Source organism: Myiozetetes cayanensis, unplaced genomic scaffold (genome assembly GCF_022539395.1).
Source record: "Myiozetetes cayanensis isolate MyiCay16 unplaced genomic scaffold, myiCay2020 scf4, whole genome shotgun sequence".
Lineage (NCBI taxonomy): Eukaryota > Metazoa > Chordata > Aves > Passeriformes > Tyrannidae > Myiozetetes > Myiozetetes cayanensis.
The window spans coordinates 51,423,196-51,441,498 of record NW_026087631.1 but is presented as its reverse complement, the minus strand read 5'-3'; the positions used below and the strand labels follow the sequence as shown (position 1 = coordinate 51,441,498).

The 18,303-nt window shown below is 41.1% G+C and overlaps 1 protein-coding gene across 3 annotated transcripts in view; it reads left to right on the top strand.

Moving 5' to 3' along the window:
* IQGAP2 (IQ motif containing GTPase activating protein 2) overlaps positions 1-18,303 on the top strand; it is a 128,216-nt gene that overhangs the window by 10,363 nt on the left and 99,550 nt on the right. For all 3 annotated transcript variants that reach the window (XM_050328752.1, XM_050328751.1, XM_050328750.1), the window contains exon 2: positions 11,968-12,067. In XM_050328752.1, coding sequence (XP_050184709.1) covers positions 11,968-12,067 — 100 coding nt within the window. The remainder of the gene's footprint in view (positions 1-11,967; positions 12,068-18,303) is intronic.

Sequence of the window (18,303 nt, the reverse complement as noted above, 5' to 3'; positions counted from 1 at the left end):
CTGCCTCTGTATGGACCAGCACAGTTGACAAAGCCACAAGGTTTAGGGGTGATATTCTAGCTTGTGAGCCTGACGTTGCATCTCCTTTCATTATTTGATGGTTCCTCCTTGTGCTGGGCCATCTCAGCTGCAAAAACAGCTGCTGAGCACACAGCAGGTTTGGGAGATGCTGCACAAGCAGCTGAGCTGCCTTCCCAGGGAAACCAGGAATGCTGGAGGGAAGGTGGAAGCTGATGTATGTTCAGTATCTGCCTCTGGATGCCTAGGGGCCCTGCTTATCACCAAAATGTACAGTGTATATATATTAGTATTCTGTAACATGCAGCATTTCTCTATGTTCTTGTGAATTTTAAGCCATTTTTTTGTATTAAAATTTTTCAGTCTCCTTCTATGAATGTGCAGGTGCAAATTAAATGTTCGGTTCTATTATCGCTAATGCTTTAGGTGTTTTCTCTCCACTTAAAAAAAAAAAAAAGGCCATTGTGCCTGTAGATGGAAGAACTTATGCCCTTTAAATTACAAACTTTGAAGATATTGTGACTGCAATAATTATTTAGGAATCAAAAAATATGCAGTTAGAGGCAAATGTGTGCTCCAAGTTTGAAGCTGCAAAGTTTATGGCATGCATATTCACATGTTATATTTGTATCTTGAAGGGAAAATATGCTGCAACATTTCAGGTGTTTTCTGGAGCTCATTTCATAGTGAAGCAGTTGGTTTATTCAGACCTAGGTAGAAGAACTCTGCAACAGACTGACTAGGAAAGAAACAGGAGATGATGAATTGTTAAAGGAAGAATGAAGACCAGATGTCAGGGCTGAGAGTTTCTGCACTGCATTCTTTCTCATGATGATTTCCAATTACTTAGTGGTTAAGTGGTGCTCTTGCTTATGGCTTTTCCTAGACAGGTGTTTCAGTCCTCTGGAATCTCATGATTCAGAGCAAGATTCTTATTGCTTTTGTGTGAGTTTCTCAGTGGCAAAGACACAGCTTTCTCCTCAAATTCTCTTTTAGACTCCCTAATTCCTGCTTGTCAACCTTCTTTTATGTTCTTTAAGCTACACCTTACCACATTTCTTTCAGCTGATTACTAAACTGAGGGTTTGGTGATAGGAAGCTTTTTGATATCAGCTCTCAAAGAACTGAATATTGAATCCATTTGGAAACTCTTTCCTCCCAAACAGCATACAGTGTTGGACTTCTTTCAGGAGGTCTGAGTGGCTCATCCCTTCCCTTTTCTCATACTTCCCCTATCCCTATTCTTGTCTTCCTCCTTTCTTGCATTCAAGAGTATCCATTCTCTAACCAGCCTCCAGGTAGTAGAGGTTTTCTACAGGTCTATCTATAAATCACTGTTCTGGCCCCAAACTGTAATGCAGATCATCAGTTTTTTGACACTTTCAAGACTGAAACAGGAATTGAATAAGGTCCTGATTTTGCAAAAAACCCTGTGCAGCATTTGCAGGGCATTATCTTAATTAGTTACTGTTTAAATGACCATCAGTCTTTTGAATTTCTACCTAAGAATAGTAACAGTGACAGAAAACCCTTGTGTTACACTCTTCGTTTTGGACTTCAGCTAGCTTGCCTTTTGCTGAAGCATTGGTAGCTCTTATTAGACATGCCTACCTTTTCAGTCTCTAGGGTCCCTCTTTGCCACAGTAAGCCTTGTACTTTATTCTGGTCCTGTGTGTTGGCTAAGATGTCTTAACATAATTAAGATGATCTTACTGCTGCCAGTTTAGAGGCTCTACTATGCATCTAGTAGCTAAGAGGAGTGTGATAGAGGTGTGGGTGGACAAACCTGAATGTGGGTTTCCTGCTGTCACTGTAGTGAATTCTGTCTGTGCCCTGCCCTTCCTACTGATGGTCTCCAGCTCCACTTTCCTGTTTTTCCACTCTGTTTCTGAAGTAGCTTTCTTCTGTGTACTGGAGGCACCAATGTTGATGGGTGGGGTTGTGACCACAAGCAGTGGTTCTGTGACTATACATAATGAAAGTTGCCTTTGGGGTTCTGCAGAAGGCTGTAGGCATATCACCTTTTCCTGTTTATTTGCTGTGACTCCAATTCCAGCTCCTTGCATAGGGATGAATGCCTATTAGAAGAGCTTTTCTTGCCCTATTGTCACAGTATTTTACTGTCCACAAGTTGCTCACTCTTAGGTAGATGTATGTCTGCACTTGACTTTTTAATATATCTGTATTTCTTTTCAGAAAAAAATGAAATATAAACTGCCTAATGCTAGAAATAAATTTGATGGCATTTGTAGGCAAGAGACTTGCACTGGCCTTCTGACTAAATCTAATTACAGGGTTGATACTAAAATGTGTTACAGACACTAACATTTTTCTGTCATAATTGCATAGTGTGTTTTACTAGCCTGGCAACATTAAACTGTCTTTTTTATTATTTCATTACAGTCTGCCATGTTAAATTGAGGTCTCAGTAGGTAAAATGCAAAGAAGTTTATAATCTATATGGTAATATTTTGACTCTTTTTATTGAGGATTTTAAAAGTATATTACTAAAAAACCAAACAGGTTAAACTATTTCCAGTGAAATAAACAGAGCAAATGATCAATGTATCAAAAATTCATGAAATTCAAATTACAAGCTCTTTATTTAAGAAAGCAGTGAAGGTATAAAAGTGGCAGAGAAACCTGTGACACTTTACTATTTGTTTTCTTGTGAATTAATCTCTGCAGAAGGAAAGCTTGTTGACAATTCCTTTGGAATGTGCAATATGATTTTGAATGCCTCGAGCCTCCAGTGATGTGCTAGCCTAACTAAACAGGCTTTTCAAAAAATTGGTTGGTTTTTTTTCCTTTTTTTTAAGCCCATGTGAAAAATATCGTTCTTGCTGTAAGCACGTGGAAACTAAACAAACCTTCCAACCAGAACAGCTACATGTTAGAGTAGCCTTCTGAAAGCTGCCTTGAAGCTTGGTCATGGTAATGTGTTTGTGCTAAGCACCTGGAGATAGGATGGCCTGTAAGTAAAAGAAATAGCCTTGTTAATTGGTGTTCGCTGCCTCCTGAGGTTCCATCAGTCTGAGTACTTCCTTAGGCAAGTGACTTTTTTGGGAGCATAGACTGAGGGTTTATTAGTAAATAATAAGTAAAGAGGGTTAAAAAAATTAGTAAAGAGCGTTAATTGTTTACTTTGGCATAAAAGTTTAAGGCCACAGAAAAGAGTTAGAGCTTTAAAGACGTTTTTTGTGTATCTGAATCTTGGGGAAACCTGTTGTGCTTTGAGTGACCACCTAGCAAGGTGTGCAAAGATAAACAGTTACAGTTTTATTAAGGAATATTGCTGGAGACAGTGAGACTGGCAGTTAAATGTAGGTGGAAGTGGTTGGGCAATAGGCCGAAAAATTGTATTTCATGCTTCTAATCATAGAGGGCAACACTTAGATTTGGATTTTCATCTGCTTATTTCAACTCCTTTACTTTTTCTCTTTGTTCTTCCAAACCAAAGTTAAGACAAAATGAACCATATTATTTTTCTGCACAAGGTTAAAGAACCCTACCAGAAAAGAGGTGTTCATACAGGAAGATAATTTCAGAACTACTTAGTGGCTTTTTAATGTTTTGCCACTCTTGAAGTCTTACTTGATGGTACTGTAGAAAGCCTGAGCTTAAAAGCAGAGTACAGGATTTGTATACCTATAAGCAGAAAAATTAATGTTAAACTTTCTGGCAGAGCATGTGATTACTTGCTCAATGCTGAAGCTATCTTGTGTTTGTGTCATCATGGCTAGGCTTCGCGAACGAAGATTTGAGAAGGGCTCTACCCACCCTTGCTACAAGTGCAGTGATGGCTAAAAAGGCCACTGCAAGATAGACAAGTCCGGTTGCAGAAGGTACAGCAGAAAGACTCCCCAGGTGATATCGACAAGACGCGATTCTCTCTGCGCTGTCTTTTCTCCTCGAGAGTGATCCTGCGTGTGTTCTCAAAAGCAGCAGCAGCGTTATAGATGGTGTGTCTCCAGGCCTCCCGACTGGAGGCCAGGGTAGACCAAAGGTGGTGATCGATATGGCCAAGGCTGAGGGATTGTTTCAGGCAGTCCTTGGATCTCCTCTTCGGGGCTCCTCTCTTGCGGTAGCCAGTGCCAAGTTCTCCATAGAGCACGATCTTAGGGAGGCGGTAGTCCTGCATGTTTTTGTGTAGTTGAAGGAAACTTTTTCTAAACTGCAGTATCTTGAGACACATATGAGGGGTCTTACAGACTTCTGCCGGTGTCGGTACTTGACAGGCTGAAATGAAGTGATTTTGACACTTGTCTCCAAGAGCATAGATTGCAGTTGCTGTTGCATGCCTGTCCCCTTGGTATAAAAGTCCCAAGGTCTATGTATTACAATAGTGCTCACTATCTGTAAATGGATGTGGCTGAACTTGTGGTAGCAGATAAGACTGAAATAAGATGTTTTTCAAGGAAATGGGGGGAGGAGGACTCAGGAAAGTAAATGTACAGAATGAGGCTCTGTGAGAAAGCTCAGGAGGAAGACTGCCTTAGCAAACATTTTTAATTTTACATCAGGATGTCTTTTTACTGGATGTCTATTGTCAACACTCCCATGGTAATGGTGCTTGTTTGTTTGTGCACTGTCTGGCAGTGAGATCTAGTCCAGAACAGTGGCCCTGTAGGTCCTGTGTAACACACAATTTGTAAGAGCAGATATCTATGTGCTGACCGGAAGATGCAAGTGTATTTTTGTTTAAAAAGCAGAGGCTGTATGCTTTGACAATGAAATAACTAGATTAAGAGAGATGGAACCATTTTTAAGGGAGGGGGAGAGTAGTTCAATATTGGAAAGATTTGAAAAATGACATATTGTAGACCCTCATAATTTAACTAAGTGTATTAGTGTGCTATCTGATGTGAATCTGCCCTCCAAGGTCACAGCTGTGGTAGGTTTCTCAGTGCTTGCGGTGTTTGCCTTTGTCCAGAGCCCCTTCTTGGAGCAAATGTTCAGGGAATGGACTGAATACCCTTAACTGGAGACACAGAAAAAGGCTCAGGCCATATGATTTCATTGATGTGGGACAAGTGTCAGTTGCTTATTACTGTGCTCTTTGACAGAGGAAGTCTATAGAAAGCTGTTTTCATCAGAGCCTTCAATTTTTCATCCAAAGATAAATGAAGTCCAGCATAACAATAGATCTGAAGGTACAAAATACCTTAGTAAGACAACACCTGTAATAGGTGTTTGGTACTGTAAAGCTATTTTTTCTTAGTATCCTATTGAATTATCTCTGTTCACATAGTTATAGTTGGCAATACTTTCTTCTGCATATTTAATAAGCTGTTGCAGTAGATACCTGCAAGTTGGTATTGGGAGTGGAGGCTCAGGGAAGGAACTCGGTCTGCCTGTAGCTTTGAGTTGTTTTTCTGATGCGCATGTATCTTGTCCCTGTATTTTGCAGCTTCGTTGCAGTGCTGTGAGCTCCTGCCCCACAGCAGACAAGACAGCTCAGGTAGCAGTGAGGCAACACTCTAAGACAGCCAGCTCAGACCTGCTCTGGTTACAGGGCTTGGCTGGTGCTATGTTGGTGCAGTGGCAGCAACTGAATATTCCAAACTAGGAGTGATCATGGAGTCGAACTGCCCTGAACAGGCAGTCTTGTAGTGCTGGGTACCTGAAAGTAAAAATTTTACTAGGAATAAGAAGATGGTACTGAATTTACTGGACTATTTCAAACTAGGACAAAATAGTTATATGCTGTTATATAACATAATGTCTTAAATCACTGTGACTATTTAAAATACAACTAATTTTTTTTTGAAACTTCAGCACTGAAGTGTAATGACAAACGCTTCAGGTCCTCACAGTATAGACAGACATAAATGGGGTGCTGCCTAGAGTCTATTCTCCTGGACTCTTGTGTGACACCATGACTCTGTTAAATACTTTTGACTGTACCAATACTGGGTATGCAGGTATGAACTCAGATGGAGAAGGCAGGAAGGTACGACGGGGGAATATACAGAATTTCTCAGCGTAGACTGAAATACTGCCTTGCCTTGCCTGCTGCATGTCCTGGACAGCAGGCAGCTGAGCCTGCCAAATGTGGTTTTGCTAATGTTTAATTCAAACACTCTAGTGAAAAACTTTTATCCCAGTACTTTATAGTATTTGCTCCTGCATCTTTTTTTTTTTTTTTTTTTTTGATCCCTCAATCCTGTCTGTACAAATTCTATTCTATCACCACAAGAGGATTTTGTTCTCTCCATCATCTGTTATGTCTTGTGCATTGAGCTACCCTGTTGTGGTGCCAAAAGAGCCCTCCTTCTCCTTTCTCACGTCTCACTCTCTGTGGGAAAAAGTCTCTGGTGGCAGGAAATTGAGGGGGATTGGCCCTGAGAAATAAAAGCCTCTGTTCCTTTCTTTGCCTTCTTCAGTATAAGAAGTCCTTTGGTATGTCTGGGGCGAATGCCTTATTAAAGGGTCTGGCTGCTAGAAGCAGCAGTTCTTGAACTGTTGCAGATAGTCATATGTCTGAGTGCAAGTGAATGACCAGGAAGCCTTAAACACTGTTGTAGGTTTTGTAGGGTTTTTTTTCCAGCCTCAGTTTTTAAGATAACAAAAACTCTGTTTGGGAAATGGTTATCCCTGAATAACTTAGCATCATGCTTCATCAAGGATTACATAATTTTGTATGCAGAAATTGAAACAAATGTTGCTTTTCCTTGCATGCTCTTTTGTCACATGTTACAGAAGTTTTAAGTTTAGCATAATTTACAAGTACAATCTGTGGATCTGTGGGCTAATTTGGAAACTGTTGCAAATTAGACCTGTGAAACACCTCTTAAAGTAAACTCAAATGTAAACTACTGTGACCAGCAGGTCAAGGGAGTGAGTCCTCCCCTCCATTCCAGTCTCATAACACCCCATCTGGAGTACTTGTCCAGCTCTGGGGCCTCAAAACATAAGAAGGATGTGGACCTGTTAGAGCAGATCTGGAGGAGAGATGTGTAAATGATCAGAGCACTGGAACACCTCTCCTGTGAGGAAAAGCTGAGAAAAATAGGATTGTTCAGCCTGGAGAAGTGAAGGCTCTAGAACATCTTATTGTGGCCTACAAGAAAGAGAGGGGGATTTTTTTTACAAGGGCATGTAATGTTTGGAGTAGGGAGAGTGGCTTCAAACTGAAAGAGGGTAGGTTTAGATTAGACTTTAGGAAGAAACTCTTTACTGTGAGGTTGATGAGGCACTGGCCCAGTTTACCCAGAGAAGGTTTCGCTGCCCTGTTCCCAGAGGTGTCCTAGAACTTCTAGTGCGAGGTGTCCCTGGTCATGCTGGGGAGTTGAAAATAGGTGATCAATAAGGTTCCTTCCAACCCAAACCATGCATCAATGATAAATTTCCAGTAAACTCAGGGTCGACGTAGGTTAGTTCTGTGACTCTGGGACCTCCCAGATTCTTGCTGTGGATGTGATGTGAGGGTTAACTCTCAACTGGACAACATTTACGCATCCAGTACTTGTTCTTCAATTTTTTTGTGTTAAGTGGCCACACCTTATGTGAACCTGAAATTTTGATTCTTTCCAGACTGTTAGTAAGGTCATGGCTCCAGTGGCTCTTGCTCACCTGGGCTGATTGTTAGTTTCAGTAATAATACTGTATCTTATTAAAGAAGTGGTGACCCTATTTTTGAAAACTTATTCAAATCTAGGGGGTTGAAATGCCTTTGTGTTGTCTGCTAATGTGTAGTTACTAAGCCACTTAGTAAATCCTGCATGTGGCACGCTGACTGCAGGTACATGAATCACCTTGGGTTGAGTTGGCAGCTCGGTGGTCACCAGCTGACACAGCTCCAAGTATTTGCCAACAACTGGAGTGTCTGTCTTGGATCAGAGTACACTAGAAGGTTTTTGTAATTCATAACCAAAGCCCAAACATCAACTAGTCCTATCTACTGCCTACACAGGATGATTTTAGGTAAAGATGAGGGGGCACCTAAGTGCAATATGTCAGCTGATGGAAGATCAAGTCTCAGTTTATGAAGACTGGGGGGTTTGTGCTAAATATGTGGAATAAGCATATGTAGGAAGATGCTACTAGAATATAACTTTATTTCCACTGAATCAGTTGTGGAAAGAATAAGAAAATTGGTTCACCATACTTACTGCCAGAGTAAGTTTGTTAGGTGTGGCAATTTAAGCTTTAGTACTGCTCACTGTTCCATGTGTTTCATATACACTCTTCCTTTAGTGCTTTTTCTATGAAGAAATAGTGAACTTGGTGTCTTACCACACACATGTTTTGTGTCTACTGACTGTTGGCTAACAGGGTGACAACATTTAAAATTAATTGAAATAGAGAGCTTTTAGGCAAGCATTTTTATTACTTCTTGTCAGTAGTGCAGACATATTCTTAACATTCCCTCTGTGAGAGAATATTTTAGATTTTCCGTCTCAATGTCAACCCAAAATTTACATAACTGATTAATTTAATTGTAAGATGTTGTTTAGATGCCTCTTTTCCCTGTATAGCTGTGATGTAGTATATGCCTAGTTCTGTGGTGTTTGGACCTTCTCAGCTGCAACATTTGTCTCTAGATGTCCTCAAATGAAGCCCAGCCTAGCTTACTCTGCCACATAACATCCTTTATTGCAGAACTCTGTTCCCTGTGATCTTATCATTACCAAAAAGCTACTGATACAGCAGCAATGTGTTTATTCTTTCATCGATATTGCCAGTTTTCTGACTAATAGTTGCCCTGTTAAGCACGAAGACTGAGCTTTCTGTCCTCAAACCAAGCTTGTTTGTATGTTCAGCTTGGGGTGGCTGGCATGACAGATGCTTTCAGGGTGTTTGAAATTATAGAAAGCCATACACAGGGTTCCAGTCAAAGACTGAGGTCTTTGCTAAAATATATTATAATGGACTAGACTCAAGCCTTCAAAATAATTACCTTTGCAGCTCAGTCCTGAGGCCACCTCTATCCTGCACGTTGTCATTTCTGTTTCTAAAATTGTGTCTGTAACCACTGTTGATGTAATAGCACAGTTGCTTTGAAGTGAGTATGTGCTGGAAGGGGAAGCGTGTAATCAAATTTATCAGAAGCTGGCGTTGCAAGACACTGCTCCCAGCATTACCATTGTAGGTATTGATGCTCCCTGTGCTCTGTATTTCCAGTGCTCAGATATTCAGCCTGGAAACTTCAGCTTCTTTGGCCCCAACAGGAAAGAAGTCTAATTTCCAACCTGTGAGCTGCTGATATCTCTTCCAGACAGGATCTGGCTTTTCCACTTCTCAGTGTCTACAAGTTACTTGTTTTTGACTCTTGCCCTTTTTTGTCCTTCTTGGAGGGTTTCCTGAGCAGAACAACTATTACAGTCCTATAATATCTGTTAGTGCCTTCATCGACCCTCTGAGTCAATCTTTGCAAATAATTTCAGTGAGGGACTTGAGGTGGGCTAGGGCTGCTCAATCTGGGATTTCACCGAGAATGGGAGGTGCCTATTAATGCGTAGATCCAGAACTAGACTGTAAAGCATTAGTGTTATTTAGGTTCATTCCTAGAGTGATACTTATCAAATGGGTCATGCGGTTTTCTTTCACCTACCTTCAGACAAGCTGCCTTTATTGCCACTTTTCCTATGGCTGTGGTGAGTTGTGTTTGGAGGGCAGGAGTAAATGGCTGTTTAACAAATAAGGAGGAACAGGGCTTGGGAATTGTCACAGAGGATGAAGGCTTGGTCTGGTCCCACTCTAGCTGACAGGAAGGAGCGTAGCCTACTGGGACAATCAGCTGGGATTTTCTGATGGCACTTGTTTTCATATGTGGGCTCTCCTAGCTGGGGGGAGCTTTTGAAAAGTTTGAAAAGTGGCCTTAGAGCTCAGTGTTGCAAATACTAAACCGATATATTAAGTTTCAGTGTGGTGTTCCATCAATACTTCTCCCTCACTCTGGGGAGTGAGGAGCCCTCAACAACTCTGTCAGGGCGTGGGAGCAGCCTGTCCTGGATGTGCTGACAGCAGTGTGGGTAGAGCAGCCTCCATGGCCAGTTTGCCAGGCTAAGTATTTTGCTATCTGCATCTCATGTTTGCCTCTAAACTAATGTTTTGCTTCATGGCAAGTGATAGCCTGATTAATGTGTCTGAGAGCTCATTTTGGAGTGAGTCACACTTTTTGAAGCTGCCAGACTTAAAAGAAACTCTGAGCAAGACATGAATTTGTTTGATCAGCGTATGAAACATCTGGGTAATTAGGAAGAGCAATGTTAAAAGCAAAGGAAGATGAGAGATATCAGTGCCTGTGGTGATTAAAACTGAAACTACAAAGCTTAAAGCAGCTATATGAGATGTTAAACATGTGGTAGCATCAGTTCAAAATGTGGGCAAGTAGTGTCACTCTTGTTGTGTCCTCAGTAAAGGCACATGGGATTTTTTTTGTTGTTGTTGGGTTGGATTGTGTTTTTTATTGTTGTTTTGCGGGGGTTTTTTTGTTTTGCTTTTTGAGGTATAGGCTTGTATGTGTGCAAATACTTGTAAAGCACGGAGTCTTGCTCGTTTAAAGTGCTTTTCGCTTGAGTTGTCTGCCTCTCTTACCAGAAGGTGTTTACTCACTGCATGAGGCAGTTGTATTGGGGAAGAGCTGAGAACTTGCTGCTGACATGCACAGTGTGTGTGGGAATGGAACTAGCAAAGCATGTTGCAGTGCACTTGAGGAGGAGCAGGGCCTATGTTTTTTTTTACTAAAGATGTGTCTTGATGTGCTCAGCTAACTGGCTTGTGGGCTGCTGCAGAAAGCAGCTGGCCCAGCCCTGTGTTTCCGTCTCCTCCCTTGTGCCTGCACCATCGTGCCTGCAGGTGCACAACGGCTCAGATCACAGACCCAATCTTCCTAGAGATGGGTCTCTTTAGCAAGGGCTGCCCCTTGTTCTGCTTCACTGATGACACCAGAGGTGGTGTGAGTATATGACTGAGAAATATGAGGAAGGGCAGGACCAACTCTTTTCACAGAATCATTGAGGTTGGCAGAGATCTTCAAGATCACGTAGCCCAACTGTCAACCTAGCACAAATAGGTTGTAATTTTGGTAATTTGTTTATGCTGAAGGCTGTTTCCAAAAGCCTCACTTGCTGTGGCTTAAATTCAACTACAAGCCAGCACTCCTGTATGGTCCTTCAAATTCATTGCTAGAAACACCTGGAAGAATTGCAGATGTGCTCACAGAGGCCCTCTGTAACCCTACAAAGAGAGGGAGACCAGTGAGTGGATAGTAGTTGTAAATAATCAGGATAATTTGCAGCTGGAGAAGTGCATAAACATACTTAATAGCCTGGGAGAGTGCTTTTATGGGAGGTGATGTGATTGCAACAGTAAGTAGGAGATACCACAGATGACTTACTTGATGACAATGCTCGTCATCCCTCAGGAGTGGGAGGCAGCTCAGCCTGTTGCAGTCTCATGGCTTCCTGAAGTTGCAGCCGATTCCCAATTTGTCCTTGGGATACCTTTGCAGTATGTTGCCTTCATCCCTTGTTCAGGCTCTACTTAGCGTGGGGCTGCTCCTTCCTCTGCTTGCCTTGAGCTTCTTCATTGGAGTTGTCAAAGTCTTCTGAGGATGTGGGAGGGAGCCTTTGCTGGCTCCCAGGCTCAACCCTACACGTTTGAATGCTCTGTCCTGCCCTCAAACCAGATGATGGCCTAAAAACAACATGTCTGAAAGAAGTGAAACTTAAGGAATTCACCATAGAGAGAACAGCACACTCACCAAGAGTATGCCATTCTCTCTATGGTGAATTCCTCAGGTTTCACTTATAATTCACTTATAATATGGTGCACAGAGATACTTGTATATCTTTGTGCACTATATTATAAAGGGCCTCTTTTAAAGAGAAGTGATGACTATTTTAATTACCCTTCTTCAGTAATTTGCCCAGGTTCTCAGTAAAATTGCTCTAAAAATCACTCCTGACTCATGTGTAACTTGATATTGGTTTCTGTTTGCAGCTATTGTGGATGATGAAAGGCTTTCTGCAGAGGAAATGGATGAGAGGAGGCGTCAGAATATTGCTTATGAGTATCTGTGCCACTTAGAAGAAGCAAAAAGGTAAGTTAATGGAAGCACATTTATTCTTGGCCTTTAAATAAGGAAGTTCAAGCCTGCTGTTTTCTTGAGCATTTTAATTTTTAATTTAACATCTTTAATTACTTGGATTAACTGAATGTTGGAATTTCACAGCACTCAGTATGCGAAACTAATGCACAATGTGAAAAGCCTGATTCAAAGAAGGATTTAGAAAAAAATCAAGACATCCTCAAACTTACTGTGGTGTTCATCCTCAGTGAAAGTAGGGGCTGGGTACTAAAACATGAAGCTGAGACAGGCTTATGTGACTAACTGGGGTGAGTATTTTGCTCCTGGCTCTGTGGCTGTGCTCCCTTCTTGGCACTAGTTCTTGTGGAGAGACTCAGGTTGCTAAGATGGCAGAAAATCACCTGGGCTTTTACTGGTTTAATAATCGATATCATCTCAGTGTTACTACAGTGCTAAGTGCAGGAAGGGCAATAAGGTAAGATGTACTCTGCTCTTCTTTTAGTTCCTCTAACTCACTGGCCAGCAGTATTCATCTCTTGAAGCAATGGCCTGTGATGAAACACTGATTTGGCAGTGTACAGGGATTTGATCACTTTGTGCAAATGTACTGTACTATGTACACTGCGCTTTCAAAACAAGTATTCAACAGCATTTTCATAATGACTGAGCAAGGAAACAAGGTACAATATCCTGGTGCTTTTGAAGTAGCCTGAAGTGCTTCTATTATTGTATGTAAAAGCATATTTTATATTCAGTTTGGTCAGACTTTTTTGAATATGCCTATTATACTCAAGTTATTGCCATGGACACCACTGATAGTGTCTTGCTTGTGCTTTGCATTTGTTGATGATGTTGTTTTAAATCATAAAATTAACTTGGATGACTTTCCTAATAATTTCTATTGAGAAAAGGAAGCTTGAATTCTAATTAGTAGTGTATACTATGAAACCTTAGTGCAATGACAAATCATAGGACCTTTGTAGTGGACCACACCAGTGAACTTCAGTTGGGAACCGACTGTTAAATGATGCTCTGAGCCTTGTTTCTACACAGTTTCCCTCATGATAGCTGCCACTGGTTTTCTCCTAGAGGCTTTGTTATAAAAATCAGCCATTCTTGCTTCCTTTTCACTATGCTGTCCCACTGTCTGTAGCAAACAACATTGCTTCCTTTGGTCTTTCTTCCACTTTCCTCTGCAGTGTCATTCCCTGCTCAAATATTTAAGATGACAAGTGTCTTACTGCTGCCAGAGAAGACTGTCCTGCTCTGAACACTCCTGTTGCCTCCATTGTTCAGTTGCAAGAGATTGTCCTCAGTCAGCTGAGTCAGCTCACTATGCTGGCAGGAAATTCTTAGCTCTTTTGCTGAGTCAGTTTTCTGGTGGTTTAGTGAGCTGACTGGTCTGATCAAGGGGTCAGAGGAGAATCTGTGCTAGCAAGAGAAAGGCAGTGGGGTGCAGCTGCATATTTGAGAGAGGGGAGGGAGCAGGTTTCACTTGGCAGAGATGTTAGGTCAGCTCTACCATCTCTGGAAATGTTAGTGAGTCAAGGTTTGATTTTACTCAAGGTTTCTACTTGATATGTTGCAACTTACCTACCAGCTGTCTTATGGGAGTTAGTCTCCAAATCCAACCTTTTTTATTTCTGTTGCTGTTATTACTAGTTTATTGTCCTGGCTCTCTTTAACCTTCTCCTTTCACAGGGCTACTTGTCACTTTGAACTCAAATCCTCCAGTTCATTTGAAGCAGCTACCTTGATATTTCACTAGGAAATGTGAAGCTATTTTTACAGTTAATGACTTAAATTAGTAACTATTACGAGTAATGCCCTCCCCTTCCTTGTGTTTATTTTCATAAAATGGATTCATGCTGCTAGCAGATTTCTAGAAGAAACACTTTTAGCTCTGCCAGCCCATGATGGGGCTTCATAGCCAGAACAGTTACAGAATTTTTAGGTACCTACATGCATTTCTGAATCTCTGTTTGGAAAATAAGAATATGCTTGTCATGTTCATGAGCAGTGCTTACTACTGCCTGAGATGGGGATGAGTTCTGCAGTGCAGGGAGCCTTGTAATTCCCTTATCAAGGGATTGGTCTGTCATGGGTGGAGCTGAGTGGTGGCCCAATGTTGCTGGATATCCTGTCCTCTGCCTCAGCACACTGGTCCCTACTGCTCATCAGAGAGGAAAGGGTGACGATATAGGGTGTGGTGAAGGCTCTGGGAGTGCTTTTGGTTTGACAGAGCTGCTGTGGGGGGGAAGAGAGAGTATGAGGGAAACTTCTCCCTTCACAGAGCATTGTTGGGATAATTCTGTTGCACAATGAGACTTTGTCCTGAGACACTCTTACTAATGTGAAAACAACGCAGCAACAAACACAAAACTTGTAGAAACAAGTAGAAATGCCTGTGTCTCATAGCTGTGTAGCACCCATCCCTCGTTCCTCAGGAGGTAAGCAATGCTGACCAGGGTGTCCAAGCTAGTGCCAGGCCTAGGCTGGGGTGTTTGAGGTGCATGGCGGTGTTTTTCTTAACCTCAATCTGGCAAAACAGGAAACATGAGAAAATGCTGTATCTGTAGCATAACTGCTCAGTGCACAGTTATTACCTCTCTGTGTACTTCATTAGAAGTGAAAGACATTGATGTGCAATCTTTGTTCTGTACTTGCACAGTTACAGCATTTTCTTTGTCACTAGAGAGCCTGAATATAACTGAGGACTCTGGAAAGCAAGAGGCTCAGAGTGCAACAGAGCTGTGATTCAGTCAGCAGCAAAATGAGACCTTGGGAGGGCTAAGTGTAGTATGAACACTACTTCACAACATGTGGTGGATCCTGCCCTTCCTGGGCTGAGAGAGTGGTTTCACAGGGTCCAGCTCATGGATTGGCTATTCATAGAATCACCGAATGCATTGGGTTGAAAGGATCCTAGTTGAAAGATCACCTAGTTTGAACCACTGTGGCATGGGCAAGGACACCTTCCACTAGACCATGTTGCTACAAGCCCTATCCAACCTATTCCTGAACATTCCCAGTGGTGGGGCATTCCCAGCTTTTGCAGCTGCTGAATGGAAGGGTCCCAGCTGGGTGCTCGTCCCTCGTCCTCAGAGCTGGATGAGCACCTGTGGGATGCACAGGGACCCTTTTGCTGCCTGTGTACTTGTGGCAGTGGGTCTGGGTCAGAGAAGGCAGGATGGTGCCTCCAGCCCCATTGTGAAACCACCTGGAGCTGTGGCTGCTTACCTGCTTGCTTGCAGCAGTACCCTCATGGATGAGTCTTAGGAGTGGGAACTGCCTTTATGACATTTAATCTCTGTCCTGAATACTTGGAGGGGACTTTTTATTATTCAGGACATCAATGGCAATTTATCCATTCAGTTGGCAGCTTCTGAAATACACTGTTTCAGCAATGTATTCAGCAAATACTGTTTCAGATAATCAACCGTGTGCACATCCAATGTGTTTTGGCCCATATTGAAGAGTAATAAATACTGAAATAAAAAATACATTGCAAAGGATTGGGGCAGAAAAGGGTTGGGACAATACTATGTCAGGAGTTATGTTATGTTTCTCACCATATTTGTAATCAAAACATTATTTTAGAGGAGCTCTGCATTTTGAAATTCCAGAGTTAATTAAACAGGTTAAGAATGTGTACTTTCAGCTGCTTTTCAGGCCACTGCTTGCACACTTAATTCCTGTAGCCCAGCTTTAATAAAAACTTTGCAAGTTCAACAAGAAAGAAGAATCCTGTCACTGGTAGCTGATGCTTCTGCAAATACCTTCTGTGCTAGATACAGTATCTGTTAGACGTATACAGCATAGGAAATTGTTTTTTAAACACAATAAGCAGGCTTGTAATATCTGCAGAGGCCAGTAATGTTTGCTAGTGTTATATTTGATAGTGGAGAAAAAACATTTTGTTCTGTTAGATTGCTGGACCCTTTTCTCCTAAAAATCACACATCTGATAAAATGAGGTTTTGGTTGCTTGTATATATATTCTTTGATTTATTACTTTTGCCTTTAGGGAAATTTTCTTGCATACTGGAAAAAAAAAAACGGCAGCAAAAAATGCATAGTATCCAGCGTCCTTGAACTTCTAAGAACTAAAAGTCAAGCATAAGCAATTAGGAATTGGGATTTTCTCACTTCAAACAATGCCACTAAGAGAAGCCCTCCAGACATTACTCTGATATAGATCCAGTATAGTTTGGAAAATTATTCTATTAAATAACAAGGGTTTAATGTGGGCATAAGCAGCTGTCACAAGCCCTAATGTCTTATTGAATTAGGTTAATGTTAACAGATAGAATTTACCACAATGTTCTCCTTTCCAAAGGAAATACTTAGTACATCAAATTCTACCTTTGGCTTCTGCTGTTCTTGTCTCTTTGCAGATGTGTAATTACTGCACTGTAAAGGTAATACAGATTTGAAGGGTTTAAATTGTGATTGAAGCTTTGGCATATAAAGCAAATCAAGTTTACAGTAAATGTGTTGTGAGTGGCTAGAGTTATAATCACCCATAGTTAAGCAGATATTATTTTTCTTGGCTTCTTAGAAATTTATACGTTCTTATGCTAAGCTTGAATTTGAAACATGAAAGGCCTCATTTTACTAGCCTTGTCTCTCTCTGCTTGAAATGGAATGCACCTTGTTTCACAAAGCATATGCTGCAATTTCATAGCCAGAACTGCTAGAATTTATTTTTATTTTTCTTACTCAGCTGCTCAGTAAGGCAGGAACTTGTGTAAAACATTGAAGGTTTAGCTTCAATGTTAGGGCAATGAATACATGGTAAAGGAAAACTACTGAGGAAATTTCTTTTTGAGAAGTATTTTTTTATTTTGAAAATGTAAATTCTCATTCTTTCCCAACTTTCCCATTTTACATTCTAAAACTTGCCTTCTTCATAGTATTGGTTTTCATTAAATTGGTTTGCAATGGCTAGTTGCATGTTAGTCAGTGATGACATGACTGTTGGAAGCTGCTGTATAAAAAATGTACATGCAATTTAATATGCTTACAAGGTCAAACCCTGAAGTGCTTAATTTGCTTCAGTTAAAGCCAACAGTTTTGCAGTACCATAGCACCACAGAAAGCTAAAGTTGCCAGGACTGTGGGACTATGGAGGGTGGCTTTGGAGTCCACCATGTTTCTGGGGGAGGTACTGGGGTCCTACAAAATCTTGGTACTACAAGTGAATTTTGCCAGGTTTCATACTGCAGTTTCTTCATGAGCAAAATTGTGGCAACTGTTCACCCTGGCTCTCATGAGTGAATGAATACTACTCAAATGCTTTCAGACTACAGGAAATCTTTAAAGCGCTGTGCTTATACATAAATGTATAATATCATAATTTAGCTGTACAACTAGCTCACTGTAGGCAGAAAATATTAAGATATTTTTTAGTAACATGTTTTTTCTGGGTTTGTCAAAAAAATCTGGGAGTGGGAGTCTGTTGTAGCTTATGAACTTTGGCTTATCTACCCCCTCTTCTTTAAGCTGAATACAGTAACAGTGAGTGTGGCTGGCAGCAACTCTGTGAAGGCCAAGTGTTTGAAATGAGAGTACTTCGTGAGGTAAAATTTTTTGAAGAATCCTACTTAGCTGGAATATACTCATTGCTGAAGTAGCTTGGTCCACCCAGAGGGATTGATCAACAAGTACACTCGCTGTTTCATGTCTTGGTCCTCAGCATACTAGCCTGCCAGCTATAGGTAGGACAGTTTTTTGTTTTGGCTAGTTATACAATATACAACTGTGCAGATATACCAGAGTTTTCATATGCAGCTGTCAGCAATATCAATCCAATAATTGCTTGGATAGTGATATTTGCATATGAGAAGTCTTAACAGTGAGATCTGAAGGAGAGAGAAACGTTTGTGCTAGTTTCTGTACAGGATGCATTGACCTGCTCACTGGCATGTTGAGGTAATTTGTGCATATGTAATGGGTCATTGCTCAGTCTGTATAGTTGCAGAATAATGATGCTGGGTAATGATGGATGTGACCTTTGTTTTTTGTAGACTAGACCATATGGCACTTGTTCCATAGCATGCACTGAAGCTAATAGTACAGTTTCTTCAGAACCCAGCTGGTTTTCTTTCTCAAAGTTTTCCACCTTTCTTTTAGGCACCACCCTCTTGAAAAACCAGTCGGGATTTATTCTATTTTTTAAATTCAATAGTGACAAATTTGAAGTTAGGTCATACTCTGCTACCCTTGTATTGGTTGTAGTTTGTAGGT